General features: G+C 40.9%; 1 protein-coding gene across 2 annotated transcripts in view; it reads right to left on the bottom strand.

The window, feature by feature from the left end:
- Nucleotides 1–21135, bottom strand: part of nrxn2b (neurexin 2b) — a 948314-nt gene that overhangs the window by 271718 nt on the left and 655461 nt on the right. The window contains exon 1 of one of the 2 annotated variants that reach the window (XM_059355184.1): nt 13929–15664. The exons of the other annotated variant lie outside the window; for it this stretch is intronic. Coding sequence (XP_059211167.1) covers nt 13929–14262 — 334 coding nt within the window. The 5' untranslated portion in view covers nt 14263–15664. Of the gene's footprint in view, nt 1–13928; nt 15665–21135 lie in introns of those variants that run through there. 2 annotated transcript variants of the gene reach the window in all.

Raw genomic sequence — 21135 nt, 5'->3', positions numbered from 1 at the left:
TCAGGCAGGAGAGCAGCTGAGCTAAGCCATGCTCTATATAGATTAATGTTTAATGGCCCATGCAGTGTTCACCATAGGTGGGGGGAAAGGAGACAGAGAAAATTGTTAATACAGCACTGATAAGTAAAGTATCAGCCCTAAATTCAATCGAGTGGATCATGCTTTTCTTAGGATATTTACTTTAATAGTTTTTAGTAAAAACACCATATGGTGTCATGATTCTTTAACATGCGTCAGCAGTTTACAGTTGAATTATAGTAAAATGGATATAATGCTCTGCAGCTGCAAGACTGTAAGATGGAGAAATAAAACACATGCAAAGGGATTTCTAAATCATTCCCTCCATTTTGGCATGCACGGTTTATTGCATTTACTTTAATGTGACCCTTTTTGCCAGATACAAAAAATTATATCTAGTAGTAAAACCAACATAGTCAATAAGAGAAAACAAACCATAAAACCCTAAAACAAGCATATACAATATGTTTGGAATCACCTGTTATATTGATGTATTTCCTCTTTTCCTTCAATAATATATATTCAGAGATACAAAACAGTAAAAATCAAAAACCATCTGATATCACTTGTTATAAGTTTAAAGAATAGCTTTGTTAACTCAACATTCCCATTCATTCCGGCTTGTTATAGGCACTATTGTGACTTTTCCTGTTTAAATCTGCACACATTTTGATGCTAAACTTCCAGTTTATTTCACCAATGACTTATTTCTTCTTTCCTGATTGAACTGTTGCTTAGAGGTATCTTTGTCTCTTCATGTCTAAACCATTGTACAAAAAACCCCCTATAACAGGCATATACAATACAGTTGAAAATGGTACATCAATATAACAGGTGATTCCACTTCCCTTTAATAGAATATATATTAGAGAAACAAGACAGTAAATATTCAAACACCATCTGATAGTACTATTATTATATTTGAAATAGTTTCGGCCCCAAAGAAAAATAATTAAATTATTCAAACTTCCATTTAGCGGTAAGACGGAATAGGCTTGAATAGGAACTGTGATTTATCTGCCCATAATATATTTTAGCTGATATTCCCTGATCCAATTCCGCTAGTGTAAGCCCTAGATGAACCTGTTATTCCTTTTATTAAGTTTGAAGAATAGCTTTGTTAACTCAACATGCCCATTAATTCTGGCTTGGTATAGGCACTATTGTGACCTCAACACTAAAACCCTTTCCTGTATAATCTGCACACTCGATGCTAAACTTCCAGTTTATTTTAAAGATGACTAAAATCCAAGCACCATCTGATATTTGAAACTTTTAGCCGTAACCCAAAATGATGCCAACATGAGCAAAAAAAAAACCCAAACAAGTAGAACAGCATAGAAACACATCCAAGCTGCTATTACACATCTGTAAATATCATTCACATGTCTGGTGTGATCATTGGGTTGAGATTTAATTATAGCCACAGCTATGCCATCAGGTTATGGCTTGTTAGATGAATCTGGTGTCAAGGAGCAGCTTTCATGGAGCAGAGAGCTGCAGAGAGGAGTGAGCAATGAAAGGTGTGATTTAACTCTCACATTCACATAAACACATACAATATGATGTATATCATTTTGTAATTCATAAAAGTCCTGAAAACATGATTTTACTAATTAGCCTAACCCTAAATCAAATTGTTCAAAATAAAACTTTACGTGTTTTAGATGTTTAATGAATTTAAATTGATGAGACCAAAGTTATTTGTTCTTTTCTACATAGATCTCTGCTACTTTATCGTTTACTGTATAGATATCAGAATAGACAAAATGTTGCTGTCTTTGTTCAGTTTAGTTCTTATCTTTTTAATTAATCCTCTACATCCTTGCAACCACTTATGCAAGAAGAAACTTCTCTTCTTATGTCTTTGTCCTAATCAGTTGTATATTTGCAAGTGAGCGTATCTTATCATCATATTAGAATACAATGCTCTGCAAATATTGATGCAATATGCACTGACAAAGGCATTTGGGTTCATTGGATGTCTAGTAAACAGGCTAATTTCACGGACTGGAAATTCTGCAAAGGGCTGTCCACTTACCAACACGATATAGTAATAATTGATAATAATTCTGCCGCTTAATTCCTGGATAGCGTCATTTGGAAACTTGAAATCTGAGGTGGTATGTGGTGAATCTATGTAGTAAACTGTGAGATTGATGGGGGGGCACGTTCACAAAGTCGCAAAGCTGATGAAAGCATTTTCCTCTGCTTCTTAAAACTCCTTCGGGTTGGGTAGAGTGGCAGAGGTGGCGGTTTTTCAAAGCATCAGTCATGCATAATACAAGCCACTTTGTTTATTAATGGCGAGCACTCCCAGTGGAGACTATAATCCTTGGCGCGGGCACCCAAGTCGCACCGCTTTAATATCTGACGGCTAAATAATTAAAGCGCGCTTACATCACCACACCCTCTGAAGATCTGGCCCCCTCGTCTCTGCCATCTACAAAGCCAAGGCGTTGCCCACGCCGCGGTGCACTCCCACTGATGTGCCTGCGGTGCTTTCATGTGCCGTGGCAGGGAAGGTGGGTGGGAATGAGAGAACATCCCCGCCACACACTACAGAGTAAGCATGTCACCTCCCCTGAGCTAAATGCCAACTTTTAACAAATTTTCAGACAGCTAAATCTCAAGAAGGAAAGAGTTTATTGTGAAAAACCCAAGAGAAACGGTGATTCAAGTGCACCTGGCGTTGTTGATGAAAGCTGATATTTAGCTTGAAAGGACAAGTTTACAAAATATAATTCATCCAGCGCAGTTTTGGACTAAACACGTGTATTGATCTCCAATTTTGACTCCTCGTCCCTTCTTCAATCTATTACAATTTGCATCCTATCAGACACAATCCACAACCCAGAATTTTTTTTCTCCATAAAATCCCAAATTTGGTGGCCTCTCACACATTCTTATACCACTATTCCATCCATAAAAATTGCATACTTTTAGGATTATTTTCAAGGAGAATAAGGGTTCTTGTATATTTTACTGAAGGCATCTTATTTTGACAGTTTCCTTGTAAATTCTGTGGTTGATTCTGTTAACAGCTCTTATTTTGAAAGCTGCATGCGTTTAGCGACAGGAAGTTATTCAAAACAGTAAATCACAGTTTAGTGTGATTGCAACAATTTTAACTGTTAGCTAAGGTTAACTCTAATTGTGGTTTCATTTTCATTGTGATATGTTTGGAAGACATTGATTAACAAAGTTTTGAGAAGATATACACTTTATCTGTAAAGAATGAATCACATTTTCACAATCATTTCATGGAAATAGGAACAAAAAATGTATTCCAACGTTATGGCAACTGTGTATTATAATAGTTTTACCTAATATTATAGTCATTTCTAAATTTATATTTAATCAATCCATTTTCTTTCGCTTATCTAGGGACAGACCCCGAGAACAGCAGAAAGGTATTTTAGATGTCCCTCTACCCTGAGCTAAATGCCAACTTTTAACAAATTTTCAGACAGCTAAATCTCAAGAAGGAAAGAGTTTATTGTGAAAAACCCAAGAGAAATGGTGATTCCACTGCACCTGGCGTTGTTGATGAAAGCTGATATTTAGCTCGAAAGGACAAGTTAAAAAATATAATTCACAAGAAAAATGTCAATACCACTACTCTTGCAAAAAGCCTGTTTCCATTCATGGCTGTTAGTTTGTGACACATGAATAGGTGCGTGGCTTTTCTTGCTTTGGAAGGGCATAAATCAAAACGGAAGCGAAGCAGGATCCTCTGCACCTCGACCAGACAGAGTGCCATCTTTCCTCTCCCCTCTCCGTCCTTCTTTTTAATAGAAAAGCTATGAATGGTTGTGTTGGGCGGAATGCGTTTATCTGGGCCCGCAGCGGTCGTACATGACACCTTATTTCGTGTCGGCGCCCGAAACACGTGAGATCAAGACAGGCCAAATCAATTTCACCGGTAAGCAGGAAAGATGTGCTCACGAGCTAAAGCTAGCTGCATGTAGGAAGGCTGCAGAGGTGATGTGGGTATTGATGGATGTCAAACTATTCTCAGCTTTACTTTGTGCTAACAAGAGTGTTTCACTGTTACACTAATAGAAGGGTGTTGACAGCCTTAAGGGAAATCAGGAGGGTTATTTATCCACAGAAGAAATCAGATTAAAGATATAAAAGGTAAAAGTACTATAATGCATAACGACATACCACTGAAAACGACTTCAGAAATCACTGATTATGACTGAACGTAGAAATGTTGTATTTCCACCCGAAGCAGTATATACATGGTCACCCATAAAGTTGGAATAATTTTGTTTTCAGACACTAATATTGTGCGTTTACGTACTCAACGTCCATGATCAGCATCTTGGCTGATATAGTTAAGGTATGCTGGCTTTTGTGAGGCAGAACTGTGTTGCGTGGATGTTGTGAAGTTCTGCTAGCAGGCTTGACCATATATGTTGAAGACGTGGAACAGTGTAACTACGCCTAACGCAAACACATATGTCCTGGTTACCATCTATGGCAATCTTTAAACTGTTTAAATATACATATGTAAACACACACACACACACACACACACACATTCACACATAAGATTCTCTGGTGCCCTGTACTATTGTCCATTTCTGTATGCATGTCTGAAGTGGATCCTGCACTGTTTTGGATTAAACACGTGTTGATCTCCAATCTCTAAATCCTTGTCCATTCTTCAATCTACCACAATTTGCATCCAGACACAATCCCCTGTCAATTTTGGTTTCATTTTCATAGTGCTATGTTTAGAAGTGATTGATTAATAATGTTTTGAGAAGATACACACTGTATCTGACAAGAATAAATCACATTGTCACATTTCATGGAAATAGGAACAAAAAAAAGTATTCCAATTTAATGGCGAACCTGTATTACTATAGTTTTACTTAACTTTTTACAGTTCGAATTGATGTCATATGAATATAGTCATTTCTAATTTTCTATTTAATCCATCCATTTTCTTTTGCTTATCTAGGGCCGGACCGCGAGGGCAGCAGCAAGGTATTTTAGATGTCCCTCTCCAAAAGCAACAGGCTCCAGCTCTTCCCGGGGAACCCCGAGGCGTTCCCAGGCCTGGCGAGATGTATAATCTCCCCATCGTGTTCTGGGTCTTCCTCCAGGCCTTTTACCAGTTGGACAAGCCTGAAAACCCTCCACTGGGAGGCACCCATGAGGCATTCTGATCAGACGCCCGAAACCACCTCAACTGTCCCCTTTCGATGGGAAGGAGCACCGGGTATACTCCGAACTCCCTGGTCACTTAGTTAGAATCTACCTAAGCTAAGACAACTTTTTTGAATTGGTGGTTTTGCTGCACTTCCTGGTGCATCTGACCTCTGAACGACTTGCTGGTATGATGCTGCAAGCAACGATAGCCAAAACAATAGGAAAACAAGCCTACAGGGACCAGTTCTAGAGGTGCCAGAGGAGTATAAATAATCATGAAGGAAAGCAAGACAGCCACAAACAAGCACATATACACAAATTAAGCAGCATAAACCTCGAAGGTCCTTCTGGTACCAGATGACGGGGATGTGGATGCAAACTGTTGCTCAGAGCTGCTTGCTACGCCCACTTACCTGCATAACACTTCATAAACTATCAAAGAAGCACTGACCCGCAGCCAAGTACCAAACAAGACATAAAGATGTTCTTGGAAAAAGTTGTTAAATGAACTTCCGCAATGGTGGGCTCAACAATGGAACTCTCTAAACTAACTGGTGACACGCCTGCTCTATTTCTGTCCTGGCAGTTTTTGGGAGCCTGGCACACTTGTATAGATTCCCTTTCACAACAGCACAAATGCTCAGGTGTAAAAAGGGGGTTGGGAGGGTGGAGGTGTGAGGGCAGGACAGAAAATGTCAAACCAGCAAGCTTATCTTAACTGGCCAGAACACCTGAGGCGTCCTTTCGGTTTCTCATCACGATGTGCGTGTCCGTGCATGTGGTTGTGCGCCTTGGATTTGGTGTGGAGGGAGAATAATGAATACTAATGGCGTTCTCTGAAAGAGAAGGGTTGTGACTTGACTCTCAAAGGAAAGCGCTCAACAGCTCTCCCCCTCAACATCCCTACACACACACACACACAGACAAGCACACACACACATTGCACCTGACCTCCCCCTGCAGCCCCGAGATAAAGTGGTGATTATCAAACATAGCAGCTTGCCATTAGAACAGTAACCAGTGATATAGGCCATCGCTGAAATAAAAAAGGACAAGACTTGAGAAGAGAGGGCCGCACAGTGGGCGAGCTTTCAGCAAAGATGGTGGTCAGACCTCAGGACTCTGAGGGCTAGCGGCGCTCCTTGTTCAGGGTAGGGAGGATGGATGGGTGGAGGCAGCAGCTGACCTCATCTGTATGCATGTGCAGTCAAGCAAAGCAAACAACATCGCACAGAAGACTACAAACAAGCGACTGTTCTCCCAAAGGAAGTGGACCAGTGGCGCGTGGAAATTCAAGAGACAATGCAAAAAGAAGCACGTTAACGACGTCTAGAAGGTGACTGGAGAGGAACCGATGAGAATACTTTTTTACATTTAAGTAAGTAAAATGCATCAATCTCGTGCTAAATGAGATCAAACCTCACACCTCACATAACATTTTTCACAGTCAGGAGACACTGTATTATAGAATCTTTGTTATCCTACTAATTGCTGTCAACCTGTTTTCCACTAGGACATGGAGCTACATAGCCAGCCAGTTTTGGAAACATAGCTGGCTAGGGGGGTCCTGGGACATGCCCCACCCAGAATTTTTTTCTCCATAAAATCCCAAATTTGGTGGCCTCTCACACATTCTAATGTCACTATTCCATCATATACACTGATCTTAATGATTGCATACTTTTAGAATTATTTCAAAGGAGAATAAGGGTTCTTGTATATTTTACTGAAGGCCTCTTATTTTGACAGTCTTCTTGTAAATTCTGTGGTGGATTCTGTTAACACACTGTGCTCTTATTTTGAAAGCTGCATGCGTTTAGCGACAGGAAGTTATTCAAAACAGTAAGTCACAGTTTAGTGTGATTACAACAATTTTAACTGTTAGCTAAGGTTAGCTCGCGGCTTACAAACGATATAATGCAGAAGAGTGTTTGGACCTCTGATCGGCTTGTACCGGTTGATAGTATTTAGTTCGGCATGTGCACATGCAAACAGAGCGATCATGTGGGGTCAGGACTGATGCAGACAGGTAGGCACGTTTCTCTGTCAGGTTTTAAAGCGGAGAAGTGGGGAGGGCAGCTCAGTTAATTAATTGCGCGTGTAAGTGTGTGAATGCGCACGCATGTCTGAGGAGGATGGAGACGTGCGGGTCAGGGTTTTGACTGACTGACGGGTGACAGACACTCTGCTGAGAAACCGCAACACAACGCAAAAATAACTTTATATTATGAATTGTGTAAAAATACATTCAGTGGCTTGAAATGTGACGTTAGCGTGGCACACGAGACTCGCCGCCAGACTCTAGGTAATTAATGCGAAACCCTGACAATGGAAATTAATATAGAGCGGTTCACAAGCAGCAACACTGACACTGGAAATGAATCAGCATGGCAATTAAATGCCCAGGTTAAAAGGTGAAGAAATCCATGCTAGGGATGACAATGGAATGAATTTAATTCATACAGGAAGGTCAAAAGTGTGTGAATATATGATAACTCCAATTACTTAAAGGGCACTGCACTGCTATGGTGGGTTGCCATGATTACCAGCAAGAGAGGAGGAGCCCACCATGGCAACCCTCTTATTAACATCAACACAGAGTACACAGGACCCTTTACTTACAGGTTATTTCACACTATAATGGAACGTGGACAAGTACTGTTGCAATCTTTTGTATTACACATCATATTGATGAATACATTTATTTAAAGTAGCCCTCCGTTTTTTCCCTCTATTTTCACTTTTCAATGCTCATTTTGTTGCTGCAAGTCATATTTTCAACATGACAAACACAACAAAAACCTAACCTGTTTTACCTCAGCAAAGCAATATTATTGCTTTTTTCCCCTTTTTTTCACAATAGCAGCCGTGCTGTAAACAAAGCCTTTCTGCAGAGATAACAATGGATATTTTCCTTTGACTGGCAGGTTGCAAGTTTGAATATAAAATATAAAAGGAGAAAAAAATGTGAAACACACAGAAACACAAACACACAGGGAAAAAAAGCTGAAGGAAGGCCCAGGTGTAACTGTAATTATGTTCTTGTCTGAATCTAAAATCATTTGGATGTCTGAGGCGATGAAGGTCAACATTTCTATTTCCTGGCAATTCACACGAACACACCACGGGTTGAGTCTGCCCTCGGTTTCCTAGTTGACCAATTATGACGGACAGGGCAAGAGGTGAATGAGAGGTGATTATTCTTGAAAGTGAGGCCTTGTGGTATTTCAACCTTGAAAGAATTGTATACTGTTCAGTGTGCATTAGAGGCACATGCATTCACACATGTATGTACACACCAGGCCCACTCCTGGAAACCCCCAGTGGATAAACTCCGCCCACTGCCAAGGACAGAGTGATCCACCCAGCAGTCAAATCTCTTGGAAGCTCTCCATCTAAAACATCAAAGACAGCCTGAATCAAAATTAGCTTTTTAATCCCTTTAGCCCTATGCAGTGGGGTGTTCAGGTATGGATTACCTCGCATGGCAAACATTTCCTTTCTCTGTCTCCAATCCAGGGTCATGAAAAGTGTGCATCGTGTTTGCAAGCACAGATGTGTTGATAGATGATCAACGAACAGAGCCAGACACAACAACAAAAACCACGGCCGTGCCACTGGTGCGAAAGAGTGATGATCACACGTATAAACATGCCCTGGGCAAAGCTTATTGGGTTATATTTGGAGTGATGTAGGCAGTTCACACCTCACTGCAATCTCCCTCTAATTGCATTGCTAGTGTATCCATGCATGCACTGTAAATATCTTATAAGGAACAGAAGAAGTACTTCAAATGCGACACATCTATGGAGCACAGAGAGGTAGGGACTCATAAGAGAGAGCCATCTTCTGCAACACATTCCAATTGGAATTCTCCAAGTAAGAAGCCAATGTGACGCTACCTGAAGCATGCATGTGTGTGAGTAAGTGTGTGTGTGTGTGTGCAGCAGGTTTGTGCGGCAGACAGCCAAGTGATATGCCACAATTCAGCGGTCAAGACCCTCCAATTAGCTGTAATCAGAGCAATGTGGGTGAGACTTTGCTGCATCTGAATAGACAGTAATGAACCGCTTTACATACAGAAGGCTGCAATCGGTTGCCGTCACCGACTGACAGAAAGAGCCCGGTGAGTCGGGCAGCTCTTCATCCATCACCGCCAGTGACGGTAACAATGGAGGTCTTTAATCAGTGGCAAAATGCTGGGTTACCGATCACTTTGAAGACGACAAATTCACCTTGTGACAATGTGGCTACACCTACACACAAGCTGGTCCGATTTCATTTTTATATGTGGCATGTATGCAACATGTAAATCCATCCATTCAGGCTGAAAGACAGTCTTTCCTTAAACTTCTATCTGGTAGGATCTACTGATAAGTTTTTCCACAAGTGGCAACCATTTATATTTTACTTTAAGGACTTGCTGTTCCTGCCAGGCTAGGTGTCTACTTTCTTTCTTTTTCTTTTGTGTTTGCTTGGCGTTTCATTTATGTGAATGTCAACTTTGATTGAGCCAGGGTGCATGTCTGGGTGTTTTTTGTTTTTATTTATTTATTTAATGTAATTAAATTTATTTTTTACATTTTTTATTTTTTTTTATTTTAGTATTTTCATTTAAATTATTATTTCAATGTTACTTATATGTAGTTATTTGGGTGGAGAGAGGGAAACAAAGGAGAAGAAAATAAAAGAAAAACTGCTATGAGGTATATCAATCATTATGATGTGCCACTTTTTTCTCAATAAATATATCTTGAAGAAAAAAAAAATGATTCATTCGGCTGGGGCTGATCCCAACTGACATTGGGCAAGAAGCGGTTTACACCCTGGACAGGTCGCCAGACTATCACAGGGCTGACACATAGAGACAGACAACCATTCACTCTCTCATTCACTCCTACGGGCAATTTAGAGTCACAAATTAAACCTAAGCTGCATGTTTTCGGACTGTGGGAGGAAGCCAGAGTACCCTGAGAGAAACCATGCTGACACAGCGAAAGCATGAAAAACTCCAGACAGAAGAGCCGCAAGCTGGAGTCGAGCCGGTGACCCTGTTGCTGTGAGGCATGTTAATCCAATTAATTTTAATTTGAAATAATAAATCCTTATATCTGCTATACTGCATGTGAAAATGTATATATATTGGTAGGTCCGTGCCAGCAAGTAAGTGCAGCATGGCCCTGCAGGAGCTCATCCAGACAGATGTAGCATAATAATGACATTGTGGGATAAGAGCAGCAGATAACGCCTGAGCCTTGAATCTCATAGACCTGATATGCTGAAACCCAGCGGTGGGTTCAGGGCCAAAGTGACAGCTTAATGGATGCTAGGTGCCTTCTATCCTAGCAGACAGTACGGCTTGCTTAGCATACCGTGCACAGGCAGGTGGAGGGCTCTCTGGAGCTGGTGTGAGGCCAGACCAAGGTGGTGATAATTTGTGTGTGTGTGTGTGTGTGTGTGTGTCTGGGGTAGTAAAGGCTCTACTACAGTGTTGTGACAATGACACCCAGTTGAGAAACTGTCTACCGAAAAAGGCTCTGACACAAGTGGGCTCTTATCACTGAGTGGGGTATTAGTGTTGGTAATAAGCTGTGCCACTTGGTTGACAATACATGGAGAGCTGGTATTTGAGACAAGGACTTGATATGCCAGGCTGTAATGGAAGTATTTATGATGGCGATTGAAATTGACTCCCCACACAAGAGCAGCGTTTTAATGTGCGTGTGCTGTCTTATAGTAGATAATGAAAATGCTGGAAGTGTGCTACTAAAAACAACACAAACCCAATGAGAAACAGCAGTGTTTGCCGTGTAGGCGTACATTAGTAACTGCTACAGCATACTGCCAGAGGAAAAAAAAATACAGCCAACCAGCCAATAAAATAACTTCTCCATCTTAGCTGCTTTTCCACCCAACATGTACTTCTTTATGCATGACTGTCAAATTTGAGCCCAAACACAGAAGACTGACAGGTGGGCCCGGAGAGCGTGGGGGTGTCGTCACAGGCCCCGAGCTTGAGCTCTAAGTTTGTCATGGAAATGTAGCCTTTTCCTTTTCACAGGGCAAACATACCATTCCTCTCGCAGGCCAATATCTTCTGACAGCCATAAATCCACAGAGAAAGCCAGGGAACATTTTTATGTTAATTATGTCAATTTAAATAGCTTAGCAACTCAAGATGTGAGAGGTGCAATCCAATTATCCAAGCTAGACGGAAGAGAAGGCAGGAAAATAAAAAAGAAATCGCAAAAAGAGAAGAGGGCCGCAATTTGAGCTGCCATTTGAGAAGATAAAAACTGCCTTTGTGATGTTACTCAGTGTTTCTTTCTGATGAACTAACATGTGCCACTAGGATTGTACTTTATGTAACAGCATCATAGGTCTACTCTACCATGGAATACTGTCACATAACAATTTATGTTTGAAAGGGATTCAATTACTGAAAAACAGGGATGGATCTGATGATGGACCACTGTGTGGACAAGCTGATTTGAGTTGATTTAGACTGCACTTACACCACAGATGCTCCACCTTAAATTAATGATACTTATATAGCAGCACACATAAACATCAGTAGGTAGTTCTTTTAGCTGCATTCAAAAGCTAAGTCACCGCCCACTTATCTCCTCATGAAAAAATCAATAAGAAAATGTAAACATTTATCGCTCGTTTTTTAATTTATGTGCATTTTATGTAGAGTTATACAGTACAAGTCAAAAGTTTGGACACACTTCTCATTCATAATTTGTACCTATTTTTATTATTTTTAACAATATAGATTAATACTGAAGACAGCAAAACTATGAAAGAACACATATGGAACTATGTAGTTTAAAAAAGTATTAAACTAACCAGAATATGCTCTTTTGCTTTGATGACAACTTTAGTGGTCACCTGGAATGGTTTTCAGTTAACAGGTGCGCCTCGTTAAGAGTTAATTAGTGCCATCTTAATATGTTTGAGAACATCAAAGCAAAAGGTGCTACTTTGAAGAATCTAAAATATAAAACATTCTCGTTTGTTTAAAGCTTTTTTTGTTTACTACGTGATTCCAGATGTGTAGATACAGATGGTTTTGACGCCTTTAATATTAATTTACAATGTAGAAAACATAATTTAAAAAAAAGCATTGAATGAGAAGGCCTGTGTTGTGTTTCAGAACACAATTAAAGACTTCTTCTTCAGGTGGTGGACAAAGTCTATGTTTAGACTGGAGCTTTGCCATTGCTAATTGACATTCTGTTAGTATAATAAGAAGTAATCATTTCCTGGCAGGACATTTAATTGGATTATTTCTCAATCTGGAGATCTAGTTCAATATGATGACAACATAAATATCAGCTGTCACTGGAAGGCACAACATACTCAAAGAAAACCAACAACTTAAGTTTGACCTCTGAATGAAAAGACAATTAAAGGCTGTTGTGAACCTTTAAACCCCCAATGGGCACCATAAAAATGCTTAGGTCATTGATTTCTCATTGACAAGACATTCCTTCATGTATCCTTTATGACATAGGTTAGCCCTCATTTGTGTGCTCAGTCACACTTTGACTGTGAGGACTTGTGCGCATGCAGCTGTGGGCTGGGAGGAGAATATGGAAAGCCATAAATCCAATGCAGTACTGAACACCGGGGACGAGGTTGTGCGCTGATGATGTCTATAGAGGCTTACCACAGCCAATCGACCGCAAAGGGCTGTGTGAGGCTCCTCTGCCCATCTGACACCGGATTGATTGATACAGATTACAGGTGTAGTGAGTGAAGAGAGGAGAGAAGAGAAGCGAGAGGGGAAGGAGGTCCAGAGACAGACAGACGGACGGACAGATAGACAGAAGTAGTGCTTGTTGGAGGAACACTAAGTGGATGCAAATGGAACAACATGAGCATGAACATACTGAGGAATCAATAAATGCTATTAACGTCTCCTGTCAAAGTAATGTATGTGCAGGGTGGTGAAAAGGAGCACAGGAAATAAAGAGAGAAAAAGAGAGAAGAGAAATTGCAGTGGAAAAAGCTCGGATTGGGGAACATCAAAGGAATCATCAGAGTGAAACTCTGCCTTGTCCCTGACAGCTTAGGCTAAGAACAGCGCAGCAACTGATGCACCACAGAGCACGGAGCCAAAGACATATACTGTAGAAAGTAGGACAAAATAAGTAGTGCGCAGGCAATTATCAATGGATTTTTCCCGAGTACACAATGTACCATGACACACAAGCATGAGATTTAGCATCTCAACAACCAGCCAAGGCCATTCTTTTTTCGTGGCTGCCATCATGCGTCAACAATTACTACGGGTGGTGATTACATGAATTTAAATTGGCCACAGTTCAATACATCAGTAGACCCAAGATGGCTGCTGAGCTTGAAAGGCAAGTAGCAGAACCCAGATGGCTGGAGATGTGCAGCAAAAATCCCAGAAGGGAACAGCCCCTGGAAACATCATCTGCCAATTTTCGGGACATGATTCAAGATACTGGCCTATGGAGAGCTGAGGCGGGGAGGTCGGTCGCCAAGGTCTGGCCCCATCTCGGTCTTTCCAGAGATGACAGAGATCAATAGATGGATGAACCAATTGCCTGGGCTTATGTACTTAAATTAGAGATCATTGCCACCACAAATCAACCCCTTGAAGAGAATTAACTCCCACCAACCCCTTGAGTCCATGTCATTCCTCTTACTTTCAATTCACTTTCACATGTAGCTCAGCACAATCATTCAAGAGAAAGTGATGATCTTACCATGGCCCCCACGTGTAAGAAAGGGCATCCGGTTGATGGCAATGGGCACAGTACCATGCTTGTTGTGGAAGTGGTGGACATGGTGGGTGGTACTGAGGGAGGAGGAAACTCGGGCTGCCACGGCTGGGCAGGGGAACACCAGCAGGGCCAGAGAGAGAACCAGCCTGAACAGGAAGGCCGGACTGGCCCACACAGCCGGTGACGCCACCGCTGGCCTGGGTACCAGTAGCAACCCACCGTCCACCTCCACTTCCACCTCCTGCTCCATGGGGGCGGGGCCTGAAGGGAACAGAAGGCCCCTCCCCCTCATACGAAACAAACAGGAAGTGAACATCTCAAATGAATCCGGGGCCCATGATCGATCCCCTGCTTTCCAGCCCGGGGAGGAAAAGAAAATACAGGTTACAAAAAAAATAAGCCAAGAAAGAAAGAAAAAGATCCTTGTTTGAAAATCCCAAAAATGATTGGAAAGAAAAAAAAAATTACAAAATCCTTCCTGAAAAGAAAGACCCCAAAAATGCTCCAACAGTCTAATGATGATATCCAAAAGCTTCTGACTGGATCCTTGAGAACAAAAACAACTCCCACTCCTCTCCTAAAACAATTAAACCTTTAGTGGAAAACTTAACCTCTTTTGTCCAACAGACAACTTCCTTAGCACCCTATAACAAATAATCACAGCTTAGCAGCACCGATTTAGCAAACACAAGACTCCATTTTAGCTCCTTGAAAAATATCTTGTGTACAGCTCTTTGAGTTAATTGTTCGACAGGGCTTCCTTCGCCTTGGGGAGATCTTCAGAGGGTTTCTCCTCCCATAAGCCAATCCTCCATCGCGAGGAAAAAGACTCCCGACATCCCTTCTGAGCTTTTCGGAGACAACTTAAACGAAGAGCGGTGTGATAGAAAAATCAGCCAGGGTGCAAAAGGGAGAGGCGAAGAAAGAGGGGCAGAATCAAGGGTGCTGAGATGAAGGAGCAGCCAAAATCCTGTTTCGGGGCTTCGAATCCCTGAAGGAGCTCCGAAACTCGTTCAGCCTGCAGCCGAGAGCGGGAAAACAAGGGATGGATGAATAAATAGAATGCAGGACTGGGGAGAAAAAAGGGATGGCGAGAGGGAGGACAAAACGTTTGGCTATTTCCAAGTGCGGCGGTGCTGAATTCCCTCTCCTTTTTCTGACAAAATAAATCAATATGGGTCATGGAATGAAGAACGGCACCAAGAAGACACCATAACAGGATTAGACCATAACCAAAGCTCTGAACCAGCGCAAGAGTGGTTAACGTCCAGTTCAACAATCCTCCAATCCTCAGACTTGAAGCTCCGTCCTACTTGTGATTGCTCTTCACCCTTTGAGAATAGGTTTGTGTTTGCCTTCAAACACAGCTTGCCGGGGCGGGAGACAAATGAGAAGCAGCCGCTGGTCCTCTCGATGGGGCTCCGACACGGGGTGCTGCTGCTGGCTTGCTGAGAGAGTCTGACGATGCTGCTGCCGCTACTGCCGCTGCTGCCTCTGCTGTGAAATTCATGCTAATTGAATCAGAAGCTGCAGCAACGAGCGCATCCTTCCTGCCCGCACAGTTCTCCCTTCTCCTTTTTCCTCCGATCAAGTCAGCCACCCCCCCCAAAGGCACGCGCGCATGGCTCTGTACTGGGCAGGGCGACAAAAAAACCAAGAGTCAGGGGCAGAAATAGAGCCGAAAGGGAAAGGTGGACACACTCGGATCCTGTGAATGCACAGACGGTGACTATGATACATAGGGCAGAGCAGAGACGGAGAGAGAGAGAGTGTTTGTGTGTCTGGTTGGAACAGCGAGAGGAGAGAGAGAGAGAGAGAGAGAGAGAGTGGGAGGGGAATGAGTGGAGAGAATTGAAGGAGGAGAGCGCGCACACACATGAATGATGAGAAGCACACACACATGTTGGGTTTTGTTGTTTGCACATATTTTGTTCTAATATGCCGCCAGAAAGCACATCCTCTGGAGTATGTAAAGCAATGACACACTTGTGAAGGTGAATGTGTGTATGCACGCTAAATACAGGAGCTTCTATTGAATTATTTACTAAGTGATACATTTAATGAGGAATATTTCCCTATCATCTACAGAGGCACAGTGTTTTGCTTCTGTCTTCTAATCTTTTAATCCCCTTCCCTTTGTCTTTTGGCTCCCCTGCACTCACCACTAAGCGCACCTTTCAAGCTCGGACCTCATTCCCCCCCCCCACCTCTGCATGTCTTTTATTATCTCCCTGTGTCAAATAGAGGGTCGGGGGTGTTTGGAGCAAGAGTGCCAGGTGAAGAAAACACGGGTCGAAGAAGAAGGAGGAGTGGGAGGGATGCAAAATAACGAGGAGGGCAGCAGAGTAATGTCGACTGCAGGAGGAAAGGGAAGTATGAGAAAGGGAGAAATAGAGAGACAGAAGGGAAAGGGGTAGAAAGAGAGAAATAGAGGGAGATTGTGTATCAGATAAATCATGGCCGATAGAGATCTCAGCTGGGACAGGAGCTCAGTGCTGGAGACAAGAAGCAAGAAAAATGGCCAAAACGGGAAAAGCCAGTGCAGGTATTCTGCACTGATGGAGAGAAAAGAGTCCGGACCATAACTCATTTACTCAACACGCACACAGACACACACACACACACACACACATCTCTGCCAGGTGGGGACATCCCAGGGGAGACAAGAGATGCTGTGTTTGCTGCTGTCAGGGTGAGAGAGATGTGACTCCAAGCGTCACCTGATCTTGCACCAAGACTGAACTGCTGAACTTAAGAGGAAGGATTACAAAATCTCAAATAAAGCCCCCCTCTGTCCCTCTGTACTACATCCAATAATACAGTGTCCAAATCCAAAACTATGTCCCCATTCTTTAACTTTTTTTTGCTTTTGGGTGCTAAGATGTTCAGCAAATCCTCCTTTGGGGCTGGAGCAAGATCAAACACACTGTTTACTGTTTAATAAGCCTTTAAACTTGTTAACCCTCTGCTGAATGGGATTTCTATGTGGCAACAATTGTCATTTCAATTAACAATTTCATTTATTTAATAACTACTTCCTTTTCTAATATTTGTTTACATTTTATTCTTTTTTTTCAACATATGCATATTTTATGATTTTTTCTAATACTTTTAACAATATTATTATTTTAAAAATAATTATTTAATATTATTTTTAATATTTAACCAACTACACCATTATAAAATATTTGTTTACATTTTATTATTTATTTTTGTAACATGTAAATATTTTATTATTTTTATATACTTTTAACAATATTATTTTTAAAAGAATTATGTAAAATCATTTTTAATAATATTAGATTTTTGAAAAATATATTAAAGATGTTATATGCTCCCCCCTATTGGTTATAATCTGTATTTGCCTTTTACTTATAGTTTCATCCATTTCAGCCCCTGTTTATGAAGACCCTTTCTGGAGGTTGTAACCTAATTTGGGGGCTCGTCTGGGGTCGTTTAAGCCATTTTAGGTCATAAAAACGGATTCAGTATGAAGTAATTAATTAATGCAGCAGAGGGTTAATTGTTCTTTGTGGACAGATGGTAGAAAAAGCAACAGCAGCTTTATTTAATATAACGCAATTCAACAAACAACTCAATAAATTATGGCTGAAAAGAAAGTAAATCAACAGCTCTCTTAACAAGTTCTAACATGCATTATTATAAACCTCCCACATTTCAGACTAATTGCACCTTTCTGGCCAGACAAGTTAATGGTCGTGTGAACCAAACCTTATAATAAAGGTTGTATGTCTGAAATGTCACATATTAATAAGAGGGGGAGTAATGGAGAGATGCGGGGCATGAGTTTCTTTTATTCCACACAGTTCTACAGCGCACAGGTCTAAAAGTAATGGTCTGCAAAGGTATTTTTTCTCATTTATTCATTATATTATAAACAGGTTTCTTCTACCGTGTCCAAACCCAGCATGTGGTATCTTGGTGCATTTAATCCTTCTTTTTTTTCTGCTTCTCATCCACATTTAATTGCTGACCACCAAAAGACTGCATTTCAATCGCTATTTTTCCAATTTCAACAATTTCACACACGTCTCAACCTTGTAGTCTTATGTAGGTTGATCGATTTGATCGGAAGGCAAAGTGTGTTTAAAACGCAGTCACGGAGGCACTTTTATCCTTAGAAGAAAAAAATGACAGGAAAGCATATGACTAAAAAAACTGAAAAATTAAGGAAACGTAAAAAGAATAACCAAATTATACCTATAACTACATTTATTTTTTTAATGTTACAGTAAAATTTGCTGCTTCATCCTGAGACTGACTGTAACACTGTAGCTGTTTCCTTTAGAGGACAGTGTGTGGACTGGGAACTCATTATGATGAAAGGCACAGAGGACTGCCAACACCTGCTGCTCCACTCCCCCTCCGGCACAGGAAAAACAAGGAATACAAAGCACACAAATACACACAGGTGAACAATCACTCCAGACACACATGCATACATGCTAATTGCACTACACACACATAAATGTCATGTCAGTGCTACGGCTGTCTGATGCAACACACGTGTCCCAAGGTGAAAAGCTTAGCTACTAAATATTCCCTTAAAGAAACTACAAACTACAATCCCTCACGGGAAGTGAGGTCATAGATGGAGGAAGTGCCTCCTGGCTTCCTGACATGATCCCGAAACCACACCGATGGGCTATAATGGAGATATGAATGGTATCATATGAAACTAGAAGATCTAAGGAATCCATAGGCACAATCATGTCAGGATATCATGTCCGGAAGTTGTCGAAATAACGCTGCAAATTTAGTCGTTTTTTTTAATTTGGCATGGTGATTTTCAAAGCAGTCATGTGACCTCTGATGTCATGGTCTGAGAATAAAAATAGGCTCTCTTTGTTCCCACAAGTCTCCTCTTTACATATATGGCTACTTTATACGTTTTTTCACATGCATTAAAATGTGCTATTTCCTTTAAATCAGGACTAAAAACACTATTGTTTACTGAAGCATACTCTTAACTTTAACACTTATCTGCTCTACTCTACTGCCCTTACTTTTTAACTACACAATGTTTGACTTGTGCTTTTTATTATTTTATCTCTTTTTTATCCTGCTGTATCTTATTTTATCCTATTTCTATTTTTATTTCTATTTCCCTGTTTTAATTGACTGTTTTTACTGTTTTCAATTGTGTCTTGCTGTTTTTAATGTGTATGTAAAGCACTTTGAATTACCTTGTGTTGAATTGTGCTATACAAATAAACTTGCCTTGCCTACTGTATTTGAATATTTGTGGACAGTGGGGACCCTAAACAGGCTTCTTCATGTGGGATAATGTTAGTCATCAGTAGTAGCCAGTTCATTGCAGTAAGGGCATTTATTGAGTCTTGACCTCAGTGTATAAAATGAGCTGCTGTGACCTCAAGGATAATCACAGCCTCATGAAACTCAAACCAACCATAAGCTAGAGACATAGAGCATTCAGAGGATGTTTAGCTAAGTATATTGAGAATAAGGGGGTTTCTTAGCAGTTTAGAGAACAGAAATGCTTGTTATCCAATCGCTGAAAATACAGAAATCTTGTTTTCGAACCCAAATCACAGCATGTATTCTTCTATGTTGTTCCAAATCTCTTGGAGTACTGATCTAATATTCTGGAGGGTTTTTTGAGAATTTTTATCCATTCTCAATGTGGGAAAAAAAATCCATAATTCAGCACCAAATGTGTGTAACAAATGGTATCAACCCAACAATTGCAATTAATGGGACAAAGTTTGGCATGGGAATTAACTTCAAAAGGAAAAATATTAATGTTCTGAACCCTCGTACACCATAAGAGGTTTAATTAATTGACTAATTAATTGATTATGTCAAGTTTATTAGATATTTTTGACCAGAACAACTTGACACACAGTGCTGAGCTGCATCTCAAATTAATCTTGGCATTTATTGTTGACCTGCTATCTCCCCCTAAACATCCACTGCCAACAACCCCCAATTCTCAAAAACATTCAAAAACAAGGTAATAGGGGATTCTTTTTCAAGAATATATGTATGTTAATGTATATATATCTATTTAAAGAGTGCTGGCAGGAAAACATATGACCCCCCCACCAAAAAAAAAGTGGAGGAAAGGCTTGGATTTTTTCCGCTGGGTGAGGTCAGGAAACTAGGACAAGCTGAATCTCTGAATGCTCGCACAGTGGGGGAAGGCGAAACACAAAAAGCAAGTCATCAATTTTTAACTCCCGTCTCCTGTTTGTGCTATTCAGTAGCTTTCTCCCGTACTGAGCCCCCGATGTTAGCCGCTTATGTAAGTGCACTGTTGGGGAAACTTCCTCTAGACTGAGCCCCAATGTTGGACACTTATATAAGTGCACTGCTGGATACTGCAAACAGGGAAATAACCTTGTTTGTCTGGAATCCAAACAGAGACAGTTAAAGTGGTTTGGCATTAGCGTTGTCAACCGGTTGTCAACTGCCATCGACCAGGCAGGCTATTCAAAATGACTTCAAAGCCATCTGTGGAACTACAAACATGAGTCATCAATTTACAATTTTCTGATGGATGGTTTCTTAAAAGAAAGAACTTCATCTGACAGCAGATATCTACAGTTGTTTAAGTGTTTGAATGCAAATAGAGACAGCCAATATCCAGGGAAAAGGGCCGTCTACTTCTGGGAGATGATACCGTACCTGATAAAACATCTCATTTATTGCTGGGAGTTTTTTGATAGCATACTAAAAAGATGAACATCATGTAACTCATTCTCAAATAAATGGAGAACTGCTCCAACCTAAACTACACAACAGGTTGTTCCTGATGACTTTCCAATATGACCTATTTGAGCATTTTCTGATCTGGCACTGCTATCATTAGGAAGACATCATTGCCTTCCGAAATGACTCACGTAATTACAAAAATGATTAATATGAGCAATTCTGAAAGTGAGAACAATACCTAGTTATGGTCATGGTGCAAAGAGTAGTCATTGTGGTCAAAGTCAGACATCTTGACACAACTACCCACCACAACTTTGAGGGATTTTTGGAATAGGGGGAATTGAGGGAATAGAGGTTTGCTCCACCTGCTGGTAGAACAGTAGGTTGTTATCAGCCCAAAGGAAATGGAGTATAAAGCATGAAAAGTCACTCTTTGGGTGGGTGGGACAGGAGGTGGAGAAGAGGTTCCTGTCCCAAGTGAAAGTAAATGATG

Source organism: Centropristis striata, chromosome 17 (assembly GCF_030273125.1).
Source record: "Centropristis striata isolate RG_2023a ecotype Rhode Island chromosome 17, C.striata_1.0, whole genome shotgun sequence".
Taxonomy (NCBI): Eukaryota; Metazoa; Chordata; class Actinopteri; order Perciformes; family Serranidae; genus Centropristis; species Centropristis striata.
This window is presented reverse-complemented; position numbering and strand designations above follow the sequence as displayed.